General features: G+C 38.8%; 1 protein-coding gene across 5 annotated transcripts in view; it reads left to right on the top strand.

Moving 5' to 3' along the window:
- Window positions 1–24481, top strand: part of LOC140914077 (opsin-3-like) — a 150837-nt gene that overhangs the window by 44425 nt on the left and 81931 nt on the right. For all 5 annotated transcript variants that reach the window (XR_012159758.1, XM_073351092.1, XM_073351108.1 and 2 more), the window contains exon 3: window positions 16216–16541. Coding sequence is in view for 4 of the 5 variants with exons in the window: in XM_073351092.1 (XP_073207193.1) it covers window positions 16216–16541 (326 nt within the window). In the remaining variant the exon portion in view is untranslated. The remainder of the gene's footprint in view (window positions 1–16215; window positions 16542–24481) is intronic.

The raw sequence follows: 24481 nt of genomic DNA, 5'->3' as shown, positions 1-24481 counted from the left end.
AAATATATTTTGAACAGAGATAATAGATCATAGAAAGTAGGACAGGAAGGACCTTCAGAAGTCATCAGTCCAGCCCCCTGTGCTGAGGCAGGACCAAGTAAACCTAGACCATTCCTGACAGGTGGTTGTTTAACCTGTTTTTAAAAACACAATGAAGATTCCACAACTTCCCTTGGAAGCCTATTCCAGACTATTCCTTAGTTAGAAAGTTTTCCCTAATATCTGTTTGCCAGAAGCTAGGAATGGGCACCGTTACTTCTTGTTCTACTTTCAGTGGACATGGAGAACAATTGATCAGCATGCTCTTTGTAACAGCCCTTTACAATTTGAAGACTTATCAGGTCCCCTGCTCAGTCTTTTTTTCTCAGGAATAAACATGCCCAGTTTTTTAATTGTTGCGCATAGGTCAGGTTTTCTAAACCATTTATCATATTTGTTGCTCTCCTCTGGCCTCTCTCCAGTTTGTCCACATCTCTCCTAAAGTGTGGCACCCAGAACTGGACACAGAACTCCCGCTGAGGCTTTCTCAGTGCCAAGTAGAGTGGTAATTACCTCTCATGTCTTACACACTACATTCTGTTAATACGGCCCAGAATTATATTAGCCTTTTTTGCAACTGCATCATATTTTTGGGGCCTTTTCAATGTGTAATCCACTATAACCCCCAAGTCCTTTTCAGCAGTCCTACCACCTAGCCAGTTATTCCCCATTTGCAGTTGTGCATTTGATTTTTCCTTCCTAAGTGAAGTACTTTGTCTTTATTGAACTTCGTCTTGTTGATTTCAGACCAGTTTTCCAATTTGTCAAGGTAGTTTTGAATTCTAATCCTGTCTTCCAAAGTGCTTGCAACCCCTCCCAGCTTGATGTCATCTGCAAGTTTCCTAAGCACATTCTCCTATCCAAGTCCTTAATGAAAATACTGAATAGTACCAGACAAAGAATTGATCTTTGCAGGACTCCACTAGATACATCCTTCTGGTTTGACAGTGAACCATTGATAATTACCTTTGAATATGGTCATTCAAATAGTTGTATACCTACCTTACATATAATGTATAATTAAGCCTCAGTTAATAGTTCTGGATTTGTCTGAATGTCCTAGTTTGTGATATTAACTTGAATTTCTTACAACCTATTCCCTGCAACTAATTGCCACACAAGAAATTCCCTATGCCTGAGACCCAATTTAGCTAGCTATTAGGCTTTTATTTTATTGGTTGACACTTCATTTAGAGAGAATTCTGTCCAGTGCTTGTTTATTATATTGAGGAATGGGAGTTAGGGAGTTACATCTGAGACCTGCTTGTTCTATTTTCAGGCCCATTTCAGGGTATATAGGAAAGCATTGTGAAAGCTAGCTATTCAATTAGAACCTAAAGCCATGGTGATCAAACATCTACTCTAGCTAACAAGACCAGATTACAGCCAGCTCAGTTTTGAATTGCAGTGTGGCCAGAGCACATATGAGTAAGCTACCTTTCTGAAAAGCAACTGTCAAGAGAAGGCAATGTATGTATGTGAGAAAAATAAAATGCATTGAGCAGAACTCCATGAATAACACTGTATGTACACATTGGCACTGTATAGTCCCAATATTGCTTTCAAATGTCATTTTAACCACACTAAGCCCTATTCTGACTTACGTCAATGTTGTACTATCTGAAACCTATTGCTTTTTTTTTTTTTTTTGGTAATTAGTATAGACTGAGCCTAAGCAATTTTGGGGCAGGATCTGTCACTCACTAGGTGTTAGTGCAGTGGGGTCCTGATACTGATTTGAGTCTCCGGAAACAACCACAATACCAGGAATAAATAACTATATATGTAAATCTACATTAAAATAGCTTTATTAAGCTTGCAAAGTCAAGCATTGAAAGGTTAGGAAATGCAAGAATTGAGGTTGCCCATACAATGCTAATTTGTTTGTATGCACTGTAATAGTCTAATTATGTGATCACAGGCAACCTAAATCCTGGCATTTCTTAGCTTTTAGACTTTGCAAACTTAATGATGCTCTTTTAATAATAGAGTTGTATGCAATGTTGTTAAATGCAAAGTAATGCACATTGGAAAACATAATCCCAACTATACATATATAATGATGGCATCTAAATTAGCTGTTATCACTCAAGAAAGAGATCTTTGAGTCATTGTGGATAGTTCTCTGAAAACATCCACTCAGTGTGCAGCAGCAGTCAAAAAAGCTAACAATGTTGGGAATCATTAGGAAAGGGATAGGTAATAAGACAAAAAATATCATATTGCCTCTGTATAAATCCATGGTGCACCCACACTTGAATACTGCATGCAGATATGGTTGCCCTATCTCAAAAAAGATATATTGGAACTGGAAAATGATTAGGGGTTTGGAACAACTTCTATATGAGGAGAGATTAATAAGATTGGGACTTTTCAACTTGGAAAAGAGACGACTAAGGGGGGATATGATAGAGGTCTATAAAATCATGACTGATGTGAGAAAGAAAGAAAATGTTATATATTCCTTCTCATAACACAAGAACTGGGGGGGGGGGTCACTAAATGAAATTAATAGGCAGCAGTTGTAAAACAAAGAAAAGGAAGTATTTCTTCATACAGCGCACAGTCAACCTGTGGAACTCTTTGCCAGAGGATATTGTGAAGGCCAACACTATAACAGGGTTCAAAAAAGAACTAGATAAATTCATGGAGGATAGGTCCATCAATGGCTATTAGCCTGGATGGGCAGGGATGATGTCCCTAACCTCTGTTTACCAGAAGCTAGGAAAGGGTGACAGGGGACGGACCACTTGATTACCTGTTCTGTTCATTCCCTCTGGGGCACCTGGCATTGGCCACTGTCAGAAGACAGGATACTGGGCTAGACGGACCTTTGGTCTGACCCACTATGGCCATTCTTATGTATTAGTGCGGATATTCCCTGCTCCTTGTCTCAGGCCTATTCTCGTCGCCTACCCAGTCTCAGAATCCCCTCCTGAAGCTTCTCAGAGCTGTTCCAGTCTCTCCCTCCTTCCAGCTCTTCATCCAGTCTCAGTGCTTTTGTACACAGGTTTTTCTAAAGCCTTGTATATATACTAGAAAAATTAGTACTTTTATTACAGCAACTTCCTCAGAGGTTGTGCTGCATCAGGATCAATAGCAGAAGTCCTAGAACATGACACTTTAACCTATGAGCAGATTCTCAGACTGAGCAGATTGCCCGAGTTCTATCTGGACTAGCAATATAGCACAATTGCTAAATGTAACCGTAATGACAGATACTAGTTATTCTAATGTAGCTGTACTTCACTGACCAACTATCCCATTCACCTGCCTTTTTCTTCAGTGTGTCCTAGAAGTTTCACTCACTAAGATTAGATTATATTAATATGCAACAGCTAACAAACTCATTAAAAGCTCTCTATTTATTTCATGTACTGTAGATCTTACAAATACAGTATTTTTATATAACGCAGGATATTGGCCATATTTTCTATTTTATAGCAGAGCATCAGAAAACTGTCTACACTACAAAGGTCTCATCCACTTTAGGACCAGTATATAAAAATGCATGTGCTTCAAGTAGCAACCATTTACTAATAGCATGGGGCCCAATTCTCCCACCTCTCTTCTCGCTAAGTGAATTCAGTGGGACACTGACATGCGTAAGTGCTGCTCAGTGGGAGTAGGAGTTGAAGGGTCAAACGCTACCAGGTGTTTAGTGCTATACAAGATACAAAATGAGACATGGTCTTTGCCCTGATGAACTTAAGTCTAACTACATCAGTGCTTAATTTGTGCCAGGGCTGAACCCTGGCACCTCTAGGCCTAACAGTTCATAGCCTCGGCACCTTGGGGCTTGCTGCATCAGTTATGAATGTAAAAAAAAATTGCTTGTGCCCCGGCACCTCTTTCATTACAAATTAAGCACTGAACTGCATTGATATACAGTCAAGGTATAATAGGCAAACATACAGACAGGCATCATATGGGTTTGGCAGGTAACCGACTTTAACTCTTACAACCCTTTTATCAGACTAACTTACAACAATGCTGGAGGTTGGAGGTTACAACATATATGATTGACAAACACCCCCACTTTAAATCAGGCAAAGCAATATGCACAGCAGCATAAGTCGTCTTTCTCCAGCCTCTAATGACACTTTGTGATCTAAAGCCTACTGATGTCGGTGAAAGACTTTGTTGACTTCAATGGGCTTTGCATCAGGCCCTAGATCTTTCATCAAATAGACCTAACCCCGTCAATGATTCATTCATATAATATAAAGCTAGAAGGCACCATTGCATTCATCCATTCAGACGGCTGTATAATAGCACCGGCCATTAGGACTTCCCTGAGTTAATGCCAATACCAGACTTGTAATCAAATCCAAAAAGATATCAGGTGAGTTTGCCAAGATTTATTTTCCATAACCCCATGTTGACTGACATTAATTGTATTACCCTCCTTTAATTCTTTATTAATTGAGTCCCATATCAGCCGCTCCATTATTTTGCCCACAGATTGATGTTAGGCTGACAGGCCTATAGTTACCCAGGTCATGCCATTTACCTTTTTAGAATATTGTCACAGTAGCTTTCTTCAAGTCCTCTGGACCTTCCCCAGCATTACAAGCTTTACTGAAAATCAACATTAGTGGTCCAGAAAGCTCTTCAGACAGCCCTTTTAAACACTTGGATGAAAGTTGTCCGGATCTGCTGATTTAAATATTTCTAGCTTTTGTAGCTGCTGTTTACCAACCTCCTGAGTTACTGTTGGAACGGAAAGTATTCCATCGTTGCTTTTAACCCAAGTACAGAATAGAAATATTTATTGAGCACTTCTGTCTTTTCTATATTATTGACAGTTTGCCATTTCCATCCAGTAATGGACCAATACCATTGTTAGGATTTCTTTCATTCCTTAAGCTCATTTTCATTTTCTTTAATTCTGCTGGCCATAGATTTCTCCATGTGTTCTTTGGCTTCCCTTATTTTCTGATATTACTAACTTTTGATTTATTATTACTACTATCAGGTTCTCCTTTCTTCCCCCCATTTGTTATATTGTTTTGTTTGTTTTTATTAATATAGCTGCTTTCACTCCCCCCCCCCCCAAGTCAGGTTCATTTGTTTTTTTAAACTAGTGTGGCCTCTCTTATCTGTGGCTTTTTGGCATCTAGTAAAGTGTTCTTAGATAGTTCTCATTTATCATTCACATTTTTCTGTTTAAAAACTCTCTCAACTGATTTGGTTCATAATTGTTTTCATCTTTGTGAAAGTTGGCCCTTCTACAGCACTACAGATGTATATTACTGGTTTGTAAAAAAAAAATATGATCACTTATACCTCATCCTCTTTATTTGTCAAGATAAGGTTTAATATAGAATTCCCCCATGTTGGATGCACCATTTTTGAGTTAGGAAATTGTCATCTGTACATTTTAGAAAAAGAGGACATTTTTGTACTGGTTCTTTCCCTATACATTATAAGATAGGCTAGCGAACAGGATGACCTGATTTGGTGATCTGTAGTAGACCCCAGTTAGTATCCCATCTTGTCCTTTATCACTTAGAACATTAATCCATAAGCATTCGAGGTCATTTGCTTCTGAGTTATCAGTGTCCCCAAAACAGCTAATGCTATTTTTGACTCAGAGTGCCTGCAACAGAGTCTGCTGCCTCCCAAGCATCCCCTCATGACTAGGTACCCTACCTCAGTTTCTATTCTTCCTTGGCTTCTCAATAAACTTTGCATAGGCCTGTATTTGTGCAGACATCCCTCCGTAGGGTCTGGGTTTATTAACATAAAAATTCAGAACAAAAACACAAAGTCCCTAAAATAAAGTCCAACTCAGTCCCCTCTTTCTAGCAATTCCCACTTCCTGCCTGGCTGGAGCCTTGTTCCCCTCGTGTCTCCAATGCTCCTGCAGCTTTCTGGTTCCTGCAGGAAGCTCCTGTCTTTCTCCAGTCCCAGGTTTCTCAGTGTTCCATGCCACGCTTGGCTCTTCGAGCATCCCCCTCTTCTCTGCAGCTTGCTCTTCATAGAGGGCAGCTGATTTCTATCAGGCTCCATAAAGAAGCTGTTAATGAGGTGGGCTGGACCTGTTCTCTCTTAAAGGGCCCAGCCCACCCTATGACAGTGCCAACATGTTTTAACCAGTCCTAAATAGGTTTTAACCAGTGCATTTTAACATTCCAATCAGGCACATCTTCCTAACCGGTTTCAGTAATACCAATTAAGTCAAATTTAGGCTCATAAGTGAGAAATTCCAATTTCTCTTGTTTTTCACTCCAGCTCCTAGCAGTGGTGTATAGTTTATGAATTTCCTTCACATCCTTTGGGGACTTGATTAATTTTGTTCTCAACATCTTGATTTATGCCAAATAAATGCTAATTTGCTCCCTCTTTTAACCATCCTCTTTTAATTAGTTTAAGACCATCCCAATTAGGTTAGCCAACCTCTCCCCTGGAAGACAGATTCCCCTTCTAACAAGACAGAGACCATCCAAACTCACCTCTTTCCGCATGCAAGGTGGACTAGTATTCCACAAAATGAAAACCCTCTACTATAACACTACATACTTAGTCAGCAGTTCTCTTCAAGAATCTTCTGCCTTCTGTCTTCCATCGCCAGTGGGACAGGAAGAATCTCCAAGATGATCACTTGGACAGTCTACTCTTTCAATCTACTAATGAGAGGAGCAGCTGTTTTCAATATTTTTCTAGGCTTTTGAGAAGAGCTGCTCCTTTAATTAGCATAGTGTGCATCACCTTTTCTTGTTAAAAAAAAGTATTAGTGTCAAACTGCTGCATTGTAATAAACAGGAGATCCTTTGATCTAGAAAATAAAATAAGATGATTAATCTATACTAAAAAGAAAAGGAGTACTTGTGGCACCTTAGAGACTAACCAATTTATTTGAGCATGAGCTTTCGTGAGCTACAGCTCACTTCATCAGATGAAGTGAGCTGTAGCTCACGAAAGCTCATGCTCAAATAAATTGGTTAGTCTCTAAGGTGCCACAAGTACTCCTTTTCTTTTTGCGAATACAGACTAACACGGCTGTTCCTCTGAAACCAATCTATACTAAGTAGCAGCTGCCCTTAATGATTTTAAAAATAAACTTGAATATTTCAACTATTATGTTATCTCATATTATGCACTACTCATGACATGTAATACAATAAAATAATATAAAACTGAAAACAAAGTAAATTTGGAAACAGAAGTTTCCTAAATAGTTTTTCAGAGCTTCCATTTTGCAGGAAATTTTGCAAGTGTGTTTTTGTTCAGATTCAGAATGAAAAAAAATTTTGAAAAGTCACAATTTCCCACAAAATGTCAACCAATTCTAGTTATGAACTGCTAATTTTCTCTTTCTGGGTTTCCTTTCTTCCTTGAATCTGAGGTTCTTCCCAAATGTGGTTGTTCAAGAACTCTTCAGCCTCTCCGATACTCTATAGTGTCTGTACTTAGCCTTCCAATCCATGAATTGTTTCTTCCAGCACAGCCATCAGATCATACTCAGGAAGTCCCTTCTGGCTTTGGACAGAAATGAAAACATGGCACGTCTATTGGAAGTCCCAAACACTATTCCACTGATGCCCGTCATGGTTTTGAGAGTAGAACTGTACCTGGAAAGCAAGCCTCTCAAACACCCTCTCTAAAGTCCCTCTAAAAACTCTCGTTTCCACCTTTTAATCGATTTGGAAAAGAATCAGGCAGAAATGGGAATAGTCAGTAATGTGACTATTCAGAAAATAACTGGGGCTGAACTTGCAAATGAAACTGGAGGTCTTGTCTACACAAGAAGCAGATTTAACTAATTTGGTACAACTTTCTCATGGACACAATCTCTGTGAGCGTTAGTGGGGTCTACATGGAATTTATCAAGAAAGAATACAACCTGTTCAAGTAAAGTTTGTAGTGGGATAGATATGTAAAAGTTTCAATTTGTTAAAGAGGAGGTTATTGTTTATCACTGGTCATGTCTTGTTGCCAGTAAAAGTTGCAGTTCATAAATGAATTCCTTATTTCATAAAGGCAGCACAAGGACAACTCATTACTAGTAGAGCTGAACATGCTTATTATTGTTATAATGATGTTGCTTACTCAAAAAGTTAAATTATTCATACCTCTTTGATTTGCAAAGCTGGGCTGGAAATCTTGTACTATCTCTCTGAATATTTCAGCACTTCCATTTCAGGAGACTGAGGTTAAGAGGCATACTACAGTGAAAACAACTCAGGGGAGAATAAATATGTAAAAAACCTACTAAACTTTTATGGAAGTTTTATTAATGCTTCGGACAAAGTTTTGGGTCAGTTCTTCGTTAATCCAGAAATAATTAGTCCATTCTTTTATATTATTTTGTAGATTAGCAAGTGATAAGTAAACTGAAAATATTTCATGTATTAAAGTATTCATGTATTAAGTATTAAAAAAGCAAGGTAATTGAATTATTTGTAATAAGCACACATTTATAGCTTGACTGGAAATGTTCAAATAAGTTATTTTTTAATTATAATGAAATACATTATAATTTCAGGAGGAAATTGCATGAGGGTACAATATCTTTATCAAAGAATTCACTATGGTTCTCTTTAATCTTCATCTCTTTCATGTGGCTTTCAAACCTACCCAGACAATCAGGAATTGAGCCGGACATCCTCCTAGCTCTCGTCACATACCAAAATGTTGAGACCAGTAAAAGGCATCAATGCATAAGTCACTCCACTCTCCCTTTATCTATATAGAGAAAATATAGAAAGATTTTTAAATGTGTTTCAGCAAGTATCCAATAGTACTGTCACCAATCACTTTGAGTTGTTAGTTTTCTTTTATACAACTGTTATATATAGACAAGGTTCACTCATCGGGGGGGCTCTTCCACCTCCCTTTTATTCAGGTTGGAGTTAATGAGCCACATCTGCTGCAATGAGTCTTCAGTGGGAAGCAGCCAGTGTCTCCTGATAAGACTCTAAAACCTCCTAACATTGTGGGTCACCAGCAGAATTACAGGCCTTAAGGAAGTCTTAAGAAAAGGGAAAAGAACCTCTACAGGTAATCTTATGTGTTGCTGATTGGAATTTCAGTTATATCTCTGTATGGCTTCTTATACAGCTGAGCAAACCTTGTCTATAATTACAGTTGTATAAAAGAAAACTAACAAACTCACAGTGATTGATGATAGTAGGATTTAGATGTTGTTAAGTGTTGGATTTAGGTGTTGAAGTCCTTTTGTAGATCTGGGCCAAAGTTCAGAAGGGAAGCCCTAACAATGGCCACACTCGGAGAGAAACTTGTGCTGCAGTTTGTTATGCTATTGCTTGTTTTCAAAATATGAATAAAACCAAACTACAGAAATGGGTCAGCTGAGGGTTCCAAGAGTACAAATGGAAGGCTCAGTCCTGCTCCAACTGAAGTGAGTGGTGACCATATCCTTTGTTGGTATAAACCACTTTAGCTCCAGTTACTCTGATGGAATTAGACAGATTTATACCAGCTGAAGATTTGGCCCTGAGCCTTTTTGCTGTTGTCTTTAAATTGAAAACAGATTCAGGTCTACAATTAGTGGGTTTAGTTTGGTCCCTATTTATAGAAGGCATTTCTTTACGGACATGGATATTCACCGTGTTGCCGATGCCAAAGGGCAAACCATCAAACAAGCCATGAAATATCATGATTGGCTTAAAAATCATGAGATTAAGAAAAAGGCCAACACTGAAGTTTGCGTTGTTTTCATTTGCATTATGGTGATTGAACTGTTTCGGTACACTTGGGGAATGTGTCACATTTTTCATGCTTTTCTCTGCAACCATGCAAGCTAACACATTACTTTTCTTTTTAAAAAGCTGATTCTCACATTCACATGACTGCAGCAGCTGGGGATTTTAGGAAAGCATCAATTGCCGTGAAAGTCACAATAAGAAAATCACAAGAGTTGAGAATTATATTGCATCAAGTAGACTCTGATTTTATAAACATAGGAAATATAACGGAGTAATATGATTTATACCACTTTATCTAAGCAAGGATTCCAAAGTTGTTGACAATTCTATTTCTCAATCTATACACCAATTCTTCATTGGTGGCACCCTCTGAAGCTTGTGAAATCCATTTAGGACCATCTTATTTTCATTGCCAGCTAATACATAAAGTATAAAAAAATATGCAGAAAGTTTTGTGAAGAATCATCTTTTGGAGAGTTACCCAAAAAACTCTTTGGATCCAGTGGTAAATTTTCATTCTATCCTGCGAGTTCATTCGCTATTTGTTACATTTTCCTTGGTATTTATGTAGTTTCAGTTTCAAACTAGAAAATCAGCACCTGTTTTTTTCCGTTGGTATGAAATTAGAATCTTTCAAGTTAGCCAGTTAAACCTGTTATTTCTCACGTTTTCGGTGATTCAGCTGTCAGTGGTGATGGTGAAGAACTTAACTTTTTACAAATAAAAGAATAAATAAAATAAAATAAAAATTCTTTTAAATAAAAGAATCTTTGAAGGTAGAGATTGAAGAGAACTGTTTGGTCCCCAGTTCTCCTTTCCACCTCTGTGTTGATATAAGATTGGTCCTTATTGTGTATCTTCTTCTACTTTGTCTGGTCTTGTTTAAATGTTGAAGTGAAAGGGCTTCCATTATTTCTCTTACAAACCTATTTCATTCAAATACATCTCATTCTTAGGAAGTGTTCCCTCATGATAACCCTGGTTTTTTTTTTGTTTTGGTTTGGGTTTTTCTGGCTCTTAATTTTATCTCATTGCTCCTTTTTGTACAATCCCTTGTACAACCATTTTCCCTTTCATCAGTATTTGTAGTCTTCAAGAGATTGTTGTCTCATTACTGTTTAGTCTTTATTTAGCCAAGTTACAGTGTGTTCTTTAATATGCCATGCATAAATCAGTCCCCGCTTAGCACCTCCATATTTTTTCCCCGCTTTTCTCTGAATTCCTACCTATTCACATTACAGTCAGCAATCTACTGTTTTAAAAGCCCCAGGACTCAGTGTGGCCTGATATTAGTTTCAACACCGTTATATGCTCAACTACAATACATGGTTTAAAGTCTTACGGTAACAAAAAGAGGAATATGAATTTTTAGAACTCCTCTACTGTGGGATCACATATATCATCGCCCTCGTCCCTGCAGAGAGTAGTCACGTCAGTGAAACTCAATAAAAGAGAAGTAAAACTGAAAAGGCTTTTGGCAAGGAATGTATGTGTGTAAATTTTTGTGTAGATAAGAAAAATGATTTCCTATGCAATATTCTAAAGAAAATGAGTTTTGGGGGTAGTTTATGTTTAAACTGATTGCTAATATTTTGTTAGTTCATGGTTGACAATGCCCTGGTAGCTGAACTTCTATTCAGTGTTATTTCAAAAGAGAACTTTCTTTAGTTCAAAGAAAGTGCAGTGGTAATAAGATTTTTATCAAATAATTAAATAATTAAAATGCAGGTCCGGGAGCTACTCAATGTATTTACCTTTACCTGTAAATAGGTTGTGTTCCCATGCTGAAGTTTTGAGAGAGGAACCAGTCTTGTGTGTTTTATGGACTTTTTAAGATAATTTAGCAAACAAATATAAATTTAAGCAAAATGTCACTAATTTATTTCCAGTTTCCCTAAACTAATCAGATACAACACAATGTGATGATCAAATCAAGGTTACAATTAGAATTCAATCAGTAAATCAGTGGTTCAATTTATCTGATTTGGCAATTACTATTAAGTCAATGTATAAGGTCGACACAAGAATTAATTCAATATTTCACAGGACAGTTAAGGAAAAATGCCTCTCTTGTTCATCTAACCAGTTGGGCTAAGTCTGCTAAAGATAGAAGCTGGCTCTTGCCTTTGTTCTAAGGAAGTATAACTCTCAGAATGATTTCTTTATAGCTTCCCACTTTGGTGTTCCACTAAGTTTCTCTGAACATACAACCCATGTTAGTCTATTTACTTAAATTATTCTCTTTTACACATTATACAGCATCTGCATCTTTCTGACACTTTTACAAAGAGGCAGAAGTGTTAAATCAGGCATTTAGCATCTTTGGAATAACACTTTTAACACCAGACTAGTCTCTTACAGATAAACTTGCCAGGTGTGTGTGTGTTGGGGTGGGGGGGGGGGGAGATAGATTACTGTCTTCATGGGGAAATGGTTAGGGATGTACAAAACCACACACTCACTCTATGGCATTGTTGGAGAATTCTATACAAAAGCACTCACGTACGATGTGTGCACGTGGAGTGCTGCAGCGCATCTGGTGAAGATGCTTTAGGCTCGCAGAGGAGAGCTCTCCCACAGGCATATAGCTATGAGCGGCAGTAGCTATAAAGGATATGTAGTTAAAGTGCCAATAGCATATGCCAGGGGTTCTCAACCTTTTTCTTTACAAGGCTCTCCTGACAGAGCTGTCCACACCAGCGCTTATGTTGGTGTAACTTATGTCACTCAGGGAGGTGGTTTATTCACACCCCTGAACATCATAAGTTCTGCTGACATAAGCTGTAGTGTAGACATTCTCAAACTCATGTGGTTAGTCTTAGTTAAGAAGTAGTTTTGATGTTGCAAATAACTTTAGCTCATTTAGCATGCAGGTAGGTGTCCCTGCCTTGTTTGTAGCTTCAGGCTTGGTTTAGCTGATGGTCGGGGTCTTTCACTTCTCTGGATGGCCAATCCAGGGATGAGAGCAGGATATAACTTCAGGTATAATTTTTATTTTGAGAATCCCCACCCTTTCCTTCCACATAGTTAGAGTCTTTTGTAGGGTTCAGTGTCCTCTTGCTGCATCTTGGGGACCACCCTTTTCCAATAAAAGAGTTGAGCATGTTGGCTGTAGCTCATCAGGGACCAATAATTTGGTATCTTGATCTGAGGTCACAGTAAAAGATTCCAGTCTAAGATGGACATTTTCTTGCAGAAGTCTGTTGATGATCACAAACAGATGTCCTCCTGGTAAGCAGGACATGTAAGAGGCCCATCTGAGAAGGAACTGGTAACAGATTTATGTTTAGGCCCTACATAAGTAGCTTAATCGTTTAAATATATGTAATGGCTAGTTAGCATTAAACATTCACTCACTTCCACAGTGGCACTGGAACAGGTTTTAGAGTGGGGGTGCTAGAGCTGGGGCTGGGAGCAGAGCCATTGCTCCGGGAGGCGGGAACATGGACTGGGTTAAGACGGCCGAGGCTGGGTCCACAGATGGGGATGGGGGCGAAGCCCCAGGCTGAGGCCAGGAGTGGAGCCCCGGGTGCGAGGCCGGCGGTTGGGACCCTGGGTGGTAGAGGAGCCCCTGGGTACAGGGCCGCTGGCCGAGATCCCATGTAAAACTTGGGGGTGCTGCAGCACCCCACACCCGTAGTTCCCATGCCTATCCACTTCCACATATCCTCATGACAGTAAGCACTGGCACGGGAAAAAGGGACTCTGAAAGGCAGGGTCAGAGCCTAGGGTGAATGAGTGACCTTACCCTTTTGCCTACAAGCCAGAAAGCTGCTTCAGGCATTTCTTAATAAAGGTAACTTAAACATTTTGCCAGATAAAGTCACTCAGGCCTAAATTCAAATACGGCCTATGTTCCATACAAAAGGAATAATTTACTTATGTTCCTGTAATTATTTTCAGATCACATCCATCAAATATGGGAATGAGAAAAGCTAAGCGTACTTTTTCATATTAATTATTTGGTAGGTAAAAGTGCAAAGAATTGAAAGAGCAATTAAAGTTATAAGAACGTAAGAACAGCCTTACTGGGTCAGACCAAAGGTCCATCTAGTACAGTATCCTGTCTTCAGACAGTGGCCAATGCCAGGTGCCCCAGAGGGAATGAACAGAACAGGTAATCATCAAGTGACACAAGGTAGGTAAGGTAATATTTTTTATTAAGCCAACTTCTACTGGGGGAAGGTACAAGATTTTGAGCCACATGGACTTGAAGAAGAGCTCCAGTAAAAGATATTACCTCACGTATCTGGTCTCTCTCATATCATGTGATCAACATGGCTAACCAATACTGCAAACAATAACAGTTGTGACAGGGTAGCATATGTGAAAATCTATAACAAAATAGTTTCAGCTACAGTATCAACTATATTATAATAACGAAGCTATAACATTGATCAATCACATTAAGACATTTTAACTCAAACTGAGAAATGTAGAGGGCTGATATTTTGGAATTCAGAAGAGATCTACAAGAATGACTTGAGATCTGGAAAATTGCTTTACTGGGAAAGACTTAAGAAGCTCAATCTATTTAGTTTAGTTCAGGACAAGAGTTGACTTTACCACAGTATATAAGTATTGGCACAGAAAAAAGATTTCTGAAAGTAGATTAGAAGCAGAAGCTAAATAAATTCAGCTAGAAATAAGGTTCAGATTTTTAACAGTGAGTATAATTGGCAACCTACCAAGGGATGTGGTGGATTCTCAGTTACCTGAAGTCTTTCGATCAAGATTTGCTGTCTTTCTTTGACAAGATATGGGCTTGATACAGGAATTACTGTGTGAAATTCTATGGCCTGTGTTTTGCAGGAAGTCATACTAAACCACAATAGTCTCTTCAGGCTTTAAAATCTGTGGCTCAGATCCTCAAATTATGTAAATTGTTGTAGCTCAAATGAAGACAGTGGAGCTATGACAATTCACACCTGCAAGTGTACATATACTGCTGGCCTGACTTTCCATTGTCTTCCATCCTACGTAGTCATATATGCCTGTGCAGCCCGAGTGCAAAATGTTATCAGGCCAGAATGGTAGCAGGGCTAAAGTGGTTATCCATGTTCATCTCACTTTGCACAGGGGTAAAATAACTATACAAGATGCAAGACAAGGAGAATTAGGCTCTCATGAGAGGAAGAATGTATAATTTTGGGTGTAGTGACAACAGAAATTTCTACACCCTCCAGCTCCTCCAATCCAGAATTTATGCTGTTTGTATGTCTGACTAGCAATATGCTATTTGAAAATTCTCCCAATTATAAAGTAGTAATACACGTTGGAAAGTAATATTTTCAAGAAATTTATTACTTCATGTTGAAAATGTATTTCCACTGGGAAAAACTAAAAATGTTAGGCTTCAGAGAGTTATCTTGAATGTTAGTATTTTGAAAGAATGAGTGCCTTTAAAGAACAGTTTAGTCAAGAAGAATTTGATATACGGTATAGAGCTACTGGCTCTAGTTTGGATTTGAATGCAAAAAGGCATTTCCACTGATACATCAAATACGCTAATAATGTAGAAAAGGGTATTTAGTTTTTTGCTGCTAGTCATAGTCCAGTGCAACTGCAGCTGTATTCCCCGCTCTATAGTCCAGAAAAGGGATCCACTCTAGGGTTCCAGCTCCTCAGCTGTTACCTCCTTGGTCAGAGGTTTGTGTCTCTCCCTCTTCTGAGTGAGGTGTTTCCAGGCTGCACAGTTCCCTGATTATACTATGAGCTTCCCAGCAAAAGACAGACTGCCTAAGCAGGCCTGCTTCGCTTCTCCCCTCAGAGATGGCACACAGTGTAATTGCCACAGTTAAGTTACCACACAGCCCTTTCTAAACAAGCACATTTATTCTTAAGGTGAAAGCGTTGCAGAGAAAACATATTAAAAACAATTTAAAAAACTGATTAGCATGTGTGTAGTTCATCAGGCATCTCCCTGTGACTCCCAATAAGGGCTCTGATTGGTGATTAGTCCTTCAAACCTCACACAGTGGTTTTTCCTGTGGTCACAACTTCATCAAGGCTTCAGGGCAGAACTAGCTCCCAACTCTTATGGGGCTTCAGTGAGCCAAAGACCTTCCAACCCTCCCCTTGGGACAGAAGGTTCTGTCTGTTTACTGTATCAGAGAGAAGGCTCTGGGTCAGTTTTAACTCGGGCTATTTAACCAAAAATCTTTTCTTTGACTTTTGGTCTCTGGAGAATCTAGTCTGAACCAATATTAGTGATTATCTCACCAGTTGGTGGCACCTCTCCCACTGTTCTAATCACCCTCCCACTGTTCTTAGTTCCTGGAAGACTGTGGTCCCCCTCCCACATGGTAATTCATACAATCCTTCAATAGTACGTAAACATTTGCACTTTGAATACAATGTACTCCTAAAATACTTAAACGTAATTCAATAAGGTTTAAACTTATAATTCAGTAATGTGTGTTCAGGATATTGTCATACCTGTCACATTGGTGCCATAAAAAACAGGGGTACTAAATCCCTAAATTGTTTGGTTTTTTTGCAGGTATTGTGTCCCTGATCTCCTTGGCTATCTTGTCTTATGAACGCTATAGCACCATCACCCTAGGTAACAAACGGGGCTCTGACTATCAGAAGGCTCTGCTAGCAGTTGGTGGTTCCTGGCTTTATTCTCTCATCTGGACAGTACCACCGCTCATTGGCTGGAGCAGTTATGGGATTGAGGGGGCCGGCACAAGCTGTTCAGTACGTTGGACCTCCGAATCAGCTGAGTCTGTCTCCTATATCATCTGTCTCTTCATATTCTGCTTGGTCATCCCTGTAATGGTAATGATATACTGCTATGGACGTCTCCTTTATGCTGTTAAACAGGTAAGCTATGATCTGCTAAATATAGGCAGTATAAATGATTTGAGAGATGTTACCTCTAGGAAATATTTTCCTTTAAGTATCTGGTTTTAAGATGCAGTACTGATAAGGAGAAAAAAAAAGGCAGAAAAAGTTGTGGAGAAGGAAGATGGACCGTACCAAGTTTTCTTATCTTTCTCAACTTGAAACAGATGTCTGGGTAGTGAGGTGGGTCCTATAGAGCATGCTGGCTCTCAGATTAACAAAATGGAACAGCAAAATATTATATGTTAAACAAGCCAATGCATTTGGATGAGCTCTGCAGTCATAACAAGGACTTTCATCATTATTCCCCATTTCAGTCCTACATAGATTACATTCTCATATCTCTGCCTTTTAAAATACTAGGTCCGAATTCAATACTCACATAACTCCATTGCAGGCAGTGAAGTTACACTAAAGAGGAGTTTGACCTTTCAACTCTGATAGACTTTTAAAAAATTGATTAAAAAAAAGACTCATTACATAGCCCCCTCTTACTTAGAAGAGAATGGAGTATCAGGCACTCTGAATTTTATCTTCAGACATAGCTGGCTGGAAGGTAGGGGACTGTGAAGTTTTACTGTTGGAACAGTGGTGCAGCTTAGTGATGAATAAGGAAGGAAGGAGTGAATGCTTAGGTCTTGTCTATATGGGAACACTAGAAACTTAAGATGGATTAACTAAAGGCATAAAGTTAAAGGGCATTCATTCCCTGAGTGGATGCTGTCATTCAGAAGTAAGTTAGCCTTAGGTCCTGCTTTGGCGTAAGCCTTGGGGATTCATTTTACATCTTTAGTTAATTAGTCTTAACTCTCCTGTGTGTCCCTGTGTATGCAAACTCTTAGAGGCAGCCCAGAATAGAGTGCATACTCCTAGCAGTGATCACAAAAGTATCATTTTCATACTCATCTCTTGCTTCCCTAAATATTTTGTACTATCATCCATCATCATAGCATACAAATATTTATATAGATAAAGTGCCAATACCATATGCCAGGGGTTCTTAACCTTTTTCTTTACAAGCGCCCCCCAACATATTATAAAAACTCCACGTCCCAGCTGTGCCACAACAACTGTTTTAAGGCATATAAATGCCAGGGCTGGTGTTAGGGAGTAGCAAGGAGGGCAATTGCCCGGGACTCCACACCATGGGGGAACCGCAAAGCTAAGTTGCTCAGATTTTGGCTTTAGCCCTGGGTGGTGGGGCTTGGCCCCAGGCTGCAGTCCCATGTGGCAGGACTTCAGCTTTTTGCCCTGGGCCCTAGTGAGTCTAATGCCAGCCATGCTTGGTAAACCCCCTGAACCCTGCTCGGCGGCCTCCCAGAGAGCCCTGGACCTCTGGTTGAGAACCACTGGCATATGCCTCATTTGCTAGGTACCGCTGTAAACATCAATGTCACTTTATTCAAAGTTTTATTTTTAAAAAAAATGAGTAATATTCTTTTCTTACGTATGCGTGGTTGGTCTCAACCTGGAATAGTGAGCATGCTGAAAGAGCAGAATGTTGGAGACAAGATTTGAATGCAATCCATAGCCACACTGAATTTAGACCCAAAGGGATTTCTGCAGCATGTGATATATAGAAAAAAGTCTTGATTTTATTGGCAATTGACCATAACAGAGAAATAAGCAGTAGGAAAGGTGTGAATTCTCTCCTGAGGCTTTTAAAAAGACTGGTTTCTGGTCAAGTCAGAAGATCACTGGAAAACATTGGGGCATTTATGTTCGAAACACATGGATTTTATTAAATGATGGAAGTGGAAAGGAATCAAATGGGAGTCTTGCATATTTTTTCAGAGGGGTGATCCCAGGAGACATGGGGAGCTTAGATTAATTCAAAACAAAAGAATTACCATATTGGATTAGACCATATCAATACCTAAAAGATGTATAGATCCAGGTCTACAGAAGTGTTTTGGTTACTACAAAGTCTGTATCAGATAAACATTGAACTGTTAGACAACATCTAATTCACATCCTGTCAATATTTTTAAAATCTCCTTAGTAAGACTTATGTTGCTGAAAAATAATATAGCAAAATCCTGACCACATTCATAATGTGTACTTAATATTCAGTGGTATGAATTTGCTGTAACATATTCATGTAACATGACTTTTCTGAAGATTTCCATGGTTTCCAGAAGTTTCTACATTTGTCTTCTATAGAACTTTCAAAAATTTTCCATAGCAGTCTTACTTAGAAGATAGAGTTTTTTCTCCAGTTTCATGTCATCTAACTATTCATAATCTTACTATATGCAACCATCTTCTATAAAATGCTATAGAACATTATGGCTTGATATGCTGTACAGATGAACTGTGGGTGATAAGAAATTAGTTCCTTTCTATACAGAAATAGAGGGAGTATTTTTGGTAATAGAAAAATATTTGAGAGGCTACTATATGCATGTTAATGTTGTTACTTTTTTGAGTGAGCAAAAGAGTCCATTACCAGAGAGCAGAACCATATTCTTGTTTTATAGATGAAAAGGTGAGTCTTTTTGTAACGTTACCAGTAATACGTTAGAAGTAATGTAGGTTTGCAGCACACCATAATAAGCATAATAACTATGCTGTAGCTGCTGGCAAGTTTTCTAAGTATGCATTATTACATTTTTATAAGCTATAAAAGAAGTTTGTACATTAGAAAATTACATGCATAAATTATATTATACCCTGAGATTAAGAACACAGGAGTTATGCCACTACTAATCCTGTCATGTAAATTCATTGAAGTAGAAGAAATATCTTAATAGACAGGGAATAGATAATGCAAGGACTGGCATGGTGCCTACATTTTATTTTCAGGGACTGTAATTGTGGGTCTACTTTTCTCTTTTCCTTTTCAAAATTTAACAGGATATTATAGTTTTCTGGGATACTAGGCATTAGTACCCTGGGTAGTTATTTGTAGGTAATTCATTGGCAGAATTTTGCAAGAATTTCATTAACACACGGGTGTTATAAAGGATAACTTTTCCCAAAGAATGTAATAAATTTATAGAAAGTTACATGTCAGTAGAATTTGTGTATGAATATTGAAGAACACCTTTTAGACGCAAATAGTATTAAACTAAACTAAAAAAACCTGACTAATCTATTATCAGAGTCCCTGTGATTTAAGGGTCTCAGAAGACTTTTGGATGTTTTTTTCAAGTATGTTACCTTAGGATAGGTTTTCCCGAAGAAGATTTATCCTGGATGGCCGGGATTGGTTAGACTGTGTGCTGCCAATCTCATGGGCTGCACCTGGGAAACAGAGGTGTCCACCCCAGTAAGGGCTGGACTTCAAAAGAGTCATGGGACAGTGATTGGGAAACAGTAAAATAGGGAACGGTCTGTATTGTGAGAGCATAATTTAGGCAGAGAATATTCTGCATAGAGAGCTATAAAATAAACCATGGCTTGAGAAGCTGTTAGGCTTCTCACGGGTATATCAAAGTTTTAAGATAGACACACAAAGATACAAACACTTTATCTGACTTTCCTTCAAAGTCTCCAAGTACATTCTTGTTAAGCTTGTGTAAAGTTTATATCATGTTTTTATGAGAATCACTTTTTCCCTGTTGCAGATGTTGAATGTTTCATTTATACTTTAAGATTTTTGATGATGAGCAAGATTCACTAGAGGAACTTGGACTGAGGAGCCGTTGGAAGGGAGAGGGGACAGAAAAACTACCACCATTATCACAGTACACTATTCACATATATTCTGGTCACATTTTGCACCTTAAACAGTAGAGGGAATTGGGACCAGTTTATTTATTAAACTGCAGTTTGGGTTTTTGTTTTTCTCTTGGTCCTTGGATGATGATACTTCTAAATAATTCTATCATTGTGTACCTCTGAGAAAAAATACCTATAAAATTGACATAGTTGTTTTATACTTTGGAAACCCGACTCCCAAATGTAGAATTACACAGATTAGTATTGAGAGACCTGCCAAAAGGACAAATGACAAGCCAGAAAAGTGGTCCATTAACAAAGAGATTCCACACAAAGCCAGTCTGGAATCAATCTCCTAATCTATTTCATCAGGAGACTCTCTCTCATCAAGGCTCAAAAACGCCTTACAAAAGGAGTGTGAGTAGTAGTTCAATCAAATGTGCAATTAACACACGAGTCTGAGCCTGCAGTTCTTATTCATGCAACAGACCTTAAGTGAACAGTCCCACTGAGGAACATGGAAAAATGGCCAGTGGTCATTGACGACTGATTCCTTTTAGAGCTGGTTGGAGGAAAAAAATTAGTTCCCCGCCCCCAAGAAAAAAAATAATTTTTCAACAAAAATGAAAATTTTTATTTAGTTTTGATTTTTGTTTGGTTTTCAAAAACAAAATTTTTTCCTCCCATTTTTGATTGAGATGTTTAGATTCCACTTCCCACTTCTCTCCATTTTTATTTTTTCTGCCTTTTTCCACTGGAAAAGGGAGAGTGAGAAGGAAAAAAACCTAGAGAAAAATCTGTTTTCCTCATCTTTTCTCCCTTTTTTCACTCCCCCCATCTTTCAGTGCAAGAAGGTGTGAGTGGGGGGGTGGGGGAAGGAGAGATGAGATCCCCAAATACAAAGACTAAAAATTGAATTTCTTTTGAAAACTGAAACAAAATGAAACTTGAATGTGAAACAACATGAAAAATGTTCATTTTGATTTTTTATGGAAATGTCGAAATTAAACTGTTTTCACAAACAGTTTAATTTTGACAAAACTGTATCTTTATAAGGAAAAAGACATTTGGTTGAAAAATTTCATCCAGCTCTGTTTTTTAGAGATGTCATCTGGAAATGCTGGGGGGAAGAGGGGAAAGGAAGGGCAAGGAGAGAGAGCTTAAGGCTATGTCTACACTAGAACTTTTGTTAAAAAAAACACCCTTGACTGACGTAAGTGCCGATGTGGACAGCACTACGTTGGCAGGAGACACTCTGCTGCCAACATAGCTACCACTGTTCATTGGGGGTACAGCTGTGCCGCTGTAAGGTCTGTAGTGTAGACATAAAGCTGTAGAGTATTTTGTGGTCACTACAAAACAACTTCACAGCCCACTTTGGGCTAGAATCACAAAGCTGAGAATTACTGCAATAGGCATGGCCATTGTGACTACATATGTAGGATTAAAAAAACCCCAAAACTAAGATTGATAGAGCTTTGTAAATCATAAAGAGTAAGAAGAGAAGTTGACTTTGAACTCATTCATTCTTTCTCTCCCTTGAAGGTTTGCCCATTGTAGAAATTTGTTTTTTAACATATCTCCAGAGAAGTATAGTCCAAAGGTTCAGATTTAATTCCTAATTGGGTACCAGCCCACAACCATTTTGAATATGTGGGGAGAAAATAAACTAGCCCACTTGAGTGAGAAATGGGCAGTCTGGTAATGCTTTCCCCAGTGCCCCTCCAATACTCTGCTCCTTCTACCTCTACTACTTTGCCCCTCAAAGCCACTAATTAAGCCACCTGGGAAATGAAATATTTGTTTCTAGTACAATACTACTGTTGTTCTATTAAAAAGTGCCATGGACTCTGCTTTCAATTGGACCCCACCAGATTGGTTAGAGAAACTAGCTCTTTAGGTTTTTTGTGACCCTGTTCACTGACCATTACTGTTTTTCTTTTTGTAATAAAATATAAAGTCATTAGCAAAATTGACATACCAAAGAAAAGTGCCACATCATAGGCTGCCCAGCTGTGCTTCTCCCACTCCCCTCCAAGATGTAAAACTTCTAAAGGTTTCAAAAGAAAATTACAGATCTTTCACTATTTTGTGGAGGAATAAAGTCCTAGTGTGAAATCTTGGTTCCCTTGAATCAGGCCAGAATTTCAATCGGTCATGTATTTCTACTAGTAAAACCTTTAAAGATACTTCTTCTCACATTACAATACTCTGCTTAACTGGAATTTACACCAACAACACGTGTATTTTTTGGGGTTAGCTTAAGTAGGGAGAAATACAGTGTTGACTATTAAGTTTTTCTGCCTTATCTTCAAAATGTTGTAATTAAAGCACATCCGATCCATTTGACCACAAATGAGAGTGTGATACTAAGAACTTAGATGACAATCTAGTAATAACGTCATGCTCATAAGAATGAGAATGTTTCCACAAGTTTGTGTTCATAGTAGTGAATAACTGAATTAAAACATATATTAAAATGTATACCCTGGCCGCTTTCTCCACACATATGGATCCTCACTATGGGCCCTCAAATTTGAATCCTTTGGCTGCTGTTTTTAAATCAGTGTCATCATCCAGGAGTTTCCTATTTCCTTATTTATGGATCTGTATTGGTCATTAGTTTTGGCTACTGGGAGTCATTTAGAAAATATAGAAACACAGATAGTAAGTTGCTTTTTTGATTTAAAGGTAACTGTACAGAAGATCAAGACACTGTTAACTGGAGCTGGGAGGGTAATAAAAAATTCATGACTATTCATTTGAAAATATGAAAACTCTCTTATGATCGTAGTTACTCTCCTTTTGCATATGCTTTCCATGAGCACTCAAGCCTTCTAGGTTTACTGACCCCAATGTTCACAGAAAATGAATTTCAGTATTTGCTCTGTAAGTGCTTGCACACTCATCCAGTCAGAAACAATACCATGTGATTTACCTGACCAATATAGATTCTGCAAACAGAGTGTAAATTTATTGAATATGTACAAAGTAGACAATATATCATGCCTTCAGAGTCATTAAAGTGGAAGGCCGGAACTAGCCAGCTTTGACAACTCTGGCTTAGTCCTCTGCTGGACTGGTTTGACTAGGAGGAAAACCCCCCAAAACAAAATGCCAAGACTGTCTGACAAAAGAATCCTGGCAGGATTTAAAAAGATATGCTCTTAGGAGCGCAGGGGAAAACCAGATTAAAAGCAGACTCAGGAACCCACTGGGAGTGTCTGGGGAAGCTAGGCTTGCCTAGGTTGCCAGAGTGGGGGGTAGGACTTTAGGTAAGAGACATGCATGTGGACTGCTTGTTTTAAAGCTCTCTCTCACTAATGCTTTGTTTCTACTGCTAAATAAAAAATATTTTAAGAAGGTTATTAGAGCAAAGGGGAGAAAAAGCAGGTGCCCAAACCCAGTCAGATCTGCTCAGCAATAAGTAGTTGGTACATACAGATTAGTGTCCCCAGATCCCAGTCTAAGGGTATGTCTACACAGCAAAGAAAAGCCCACAGCTTGCCTGTGCTAGCCAACTTGGGCTCAGGCTGTGGGACTGTTTCATTGCTGTGTAGACTTCTGGGCTCTAGCACCGTGCGAGGTGAGAGAGTTCCAGAGCTTAGGCTCCAGCCTGAGCTGGGAAGTCTACAGACTTATAAAACCTGCCGAGTTATAAAGTCTACTGAGCCCTGCGAGCCGGAGTCGGCTGGCATGGGCCAGTTGCGGGTTTTTCTTTGCTGTGTAGACATACCCTAAGAGTGGACAAAGTGTGTGATTACACCCTGAGACAGGTAAAGGTAAGAGGCTCGAGACCTGAGCTGGGTGCTCTCAGAGAGACCAGAAGGGGGCAGAAATCCAGTTAGCTCTGTAACCATGGCACATAGGTCACCTTTGATAAACTATGCTGACATGTTCTGGAATTTGCATTCATAGCCTACATAGAAAAATGTTGAGAGAGCACATGATGCCACAAAGGCTCCTGAGAGTTATTTGAAAGTGATCACATTCTGGGAAGCAGATTAGGAATGTCTCACAATGAGGGAGATCTACATATATTTACATTTTTGTGCATATGCACTTCCGCATGCCTTCATTTCAGAACACTGACTGACACACTGCATCTAGAAAACATTCTTCAAATGTCACACTGTCCATTTTAGGGCGAGTGATTTTGGTAAATGTTGCGGGTCAGAAGGTATGATGTAATGCTATTTTGAATGATCTTCAGACAAACTAAGTAGCATTATTGTTTTATTATGTCTTTCATAATA

Source organism: Lepidochelys kempii, chromosome 1 (assembly GCF_965140265.1).
Source record: "Lepidochelys kempii isolate rLepKem1 chromosome 1, rLepKem1.hap2, whole genome shotgun sequence".
Classification (NCBI taxonomy): Eukaryota; Metazoa; Chordata; order Testudines; family Cheloniidae; genus Lepidochelys; species Lepidochelys kempii.
This window is presented reverse-complemented; position numbering and strand designations above follow the sequence as displayed.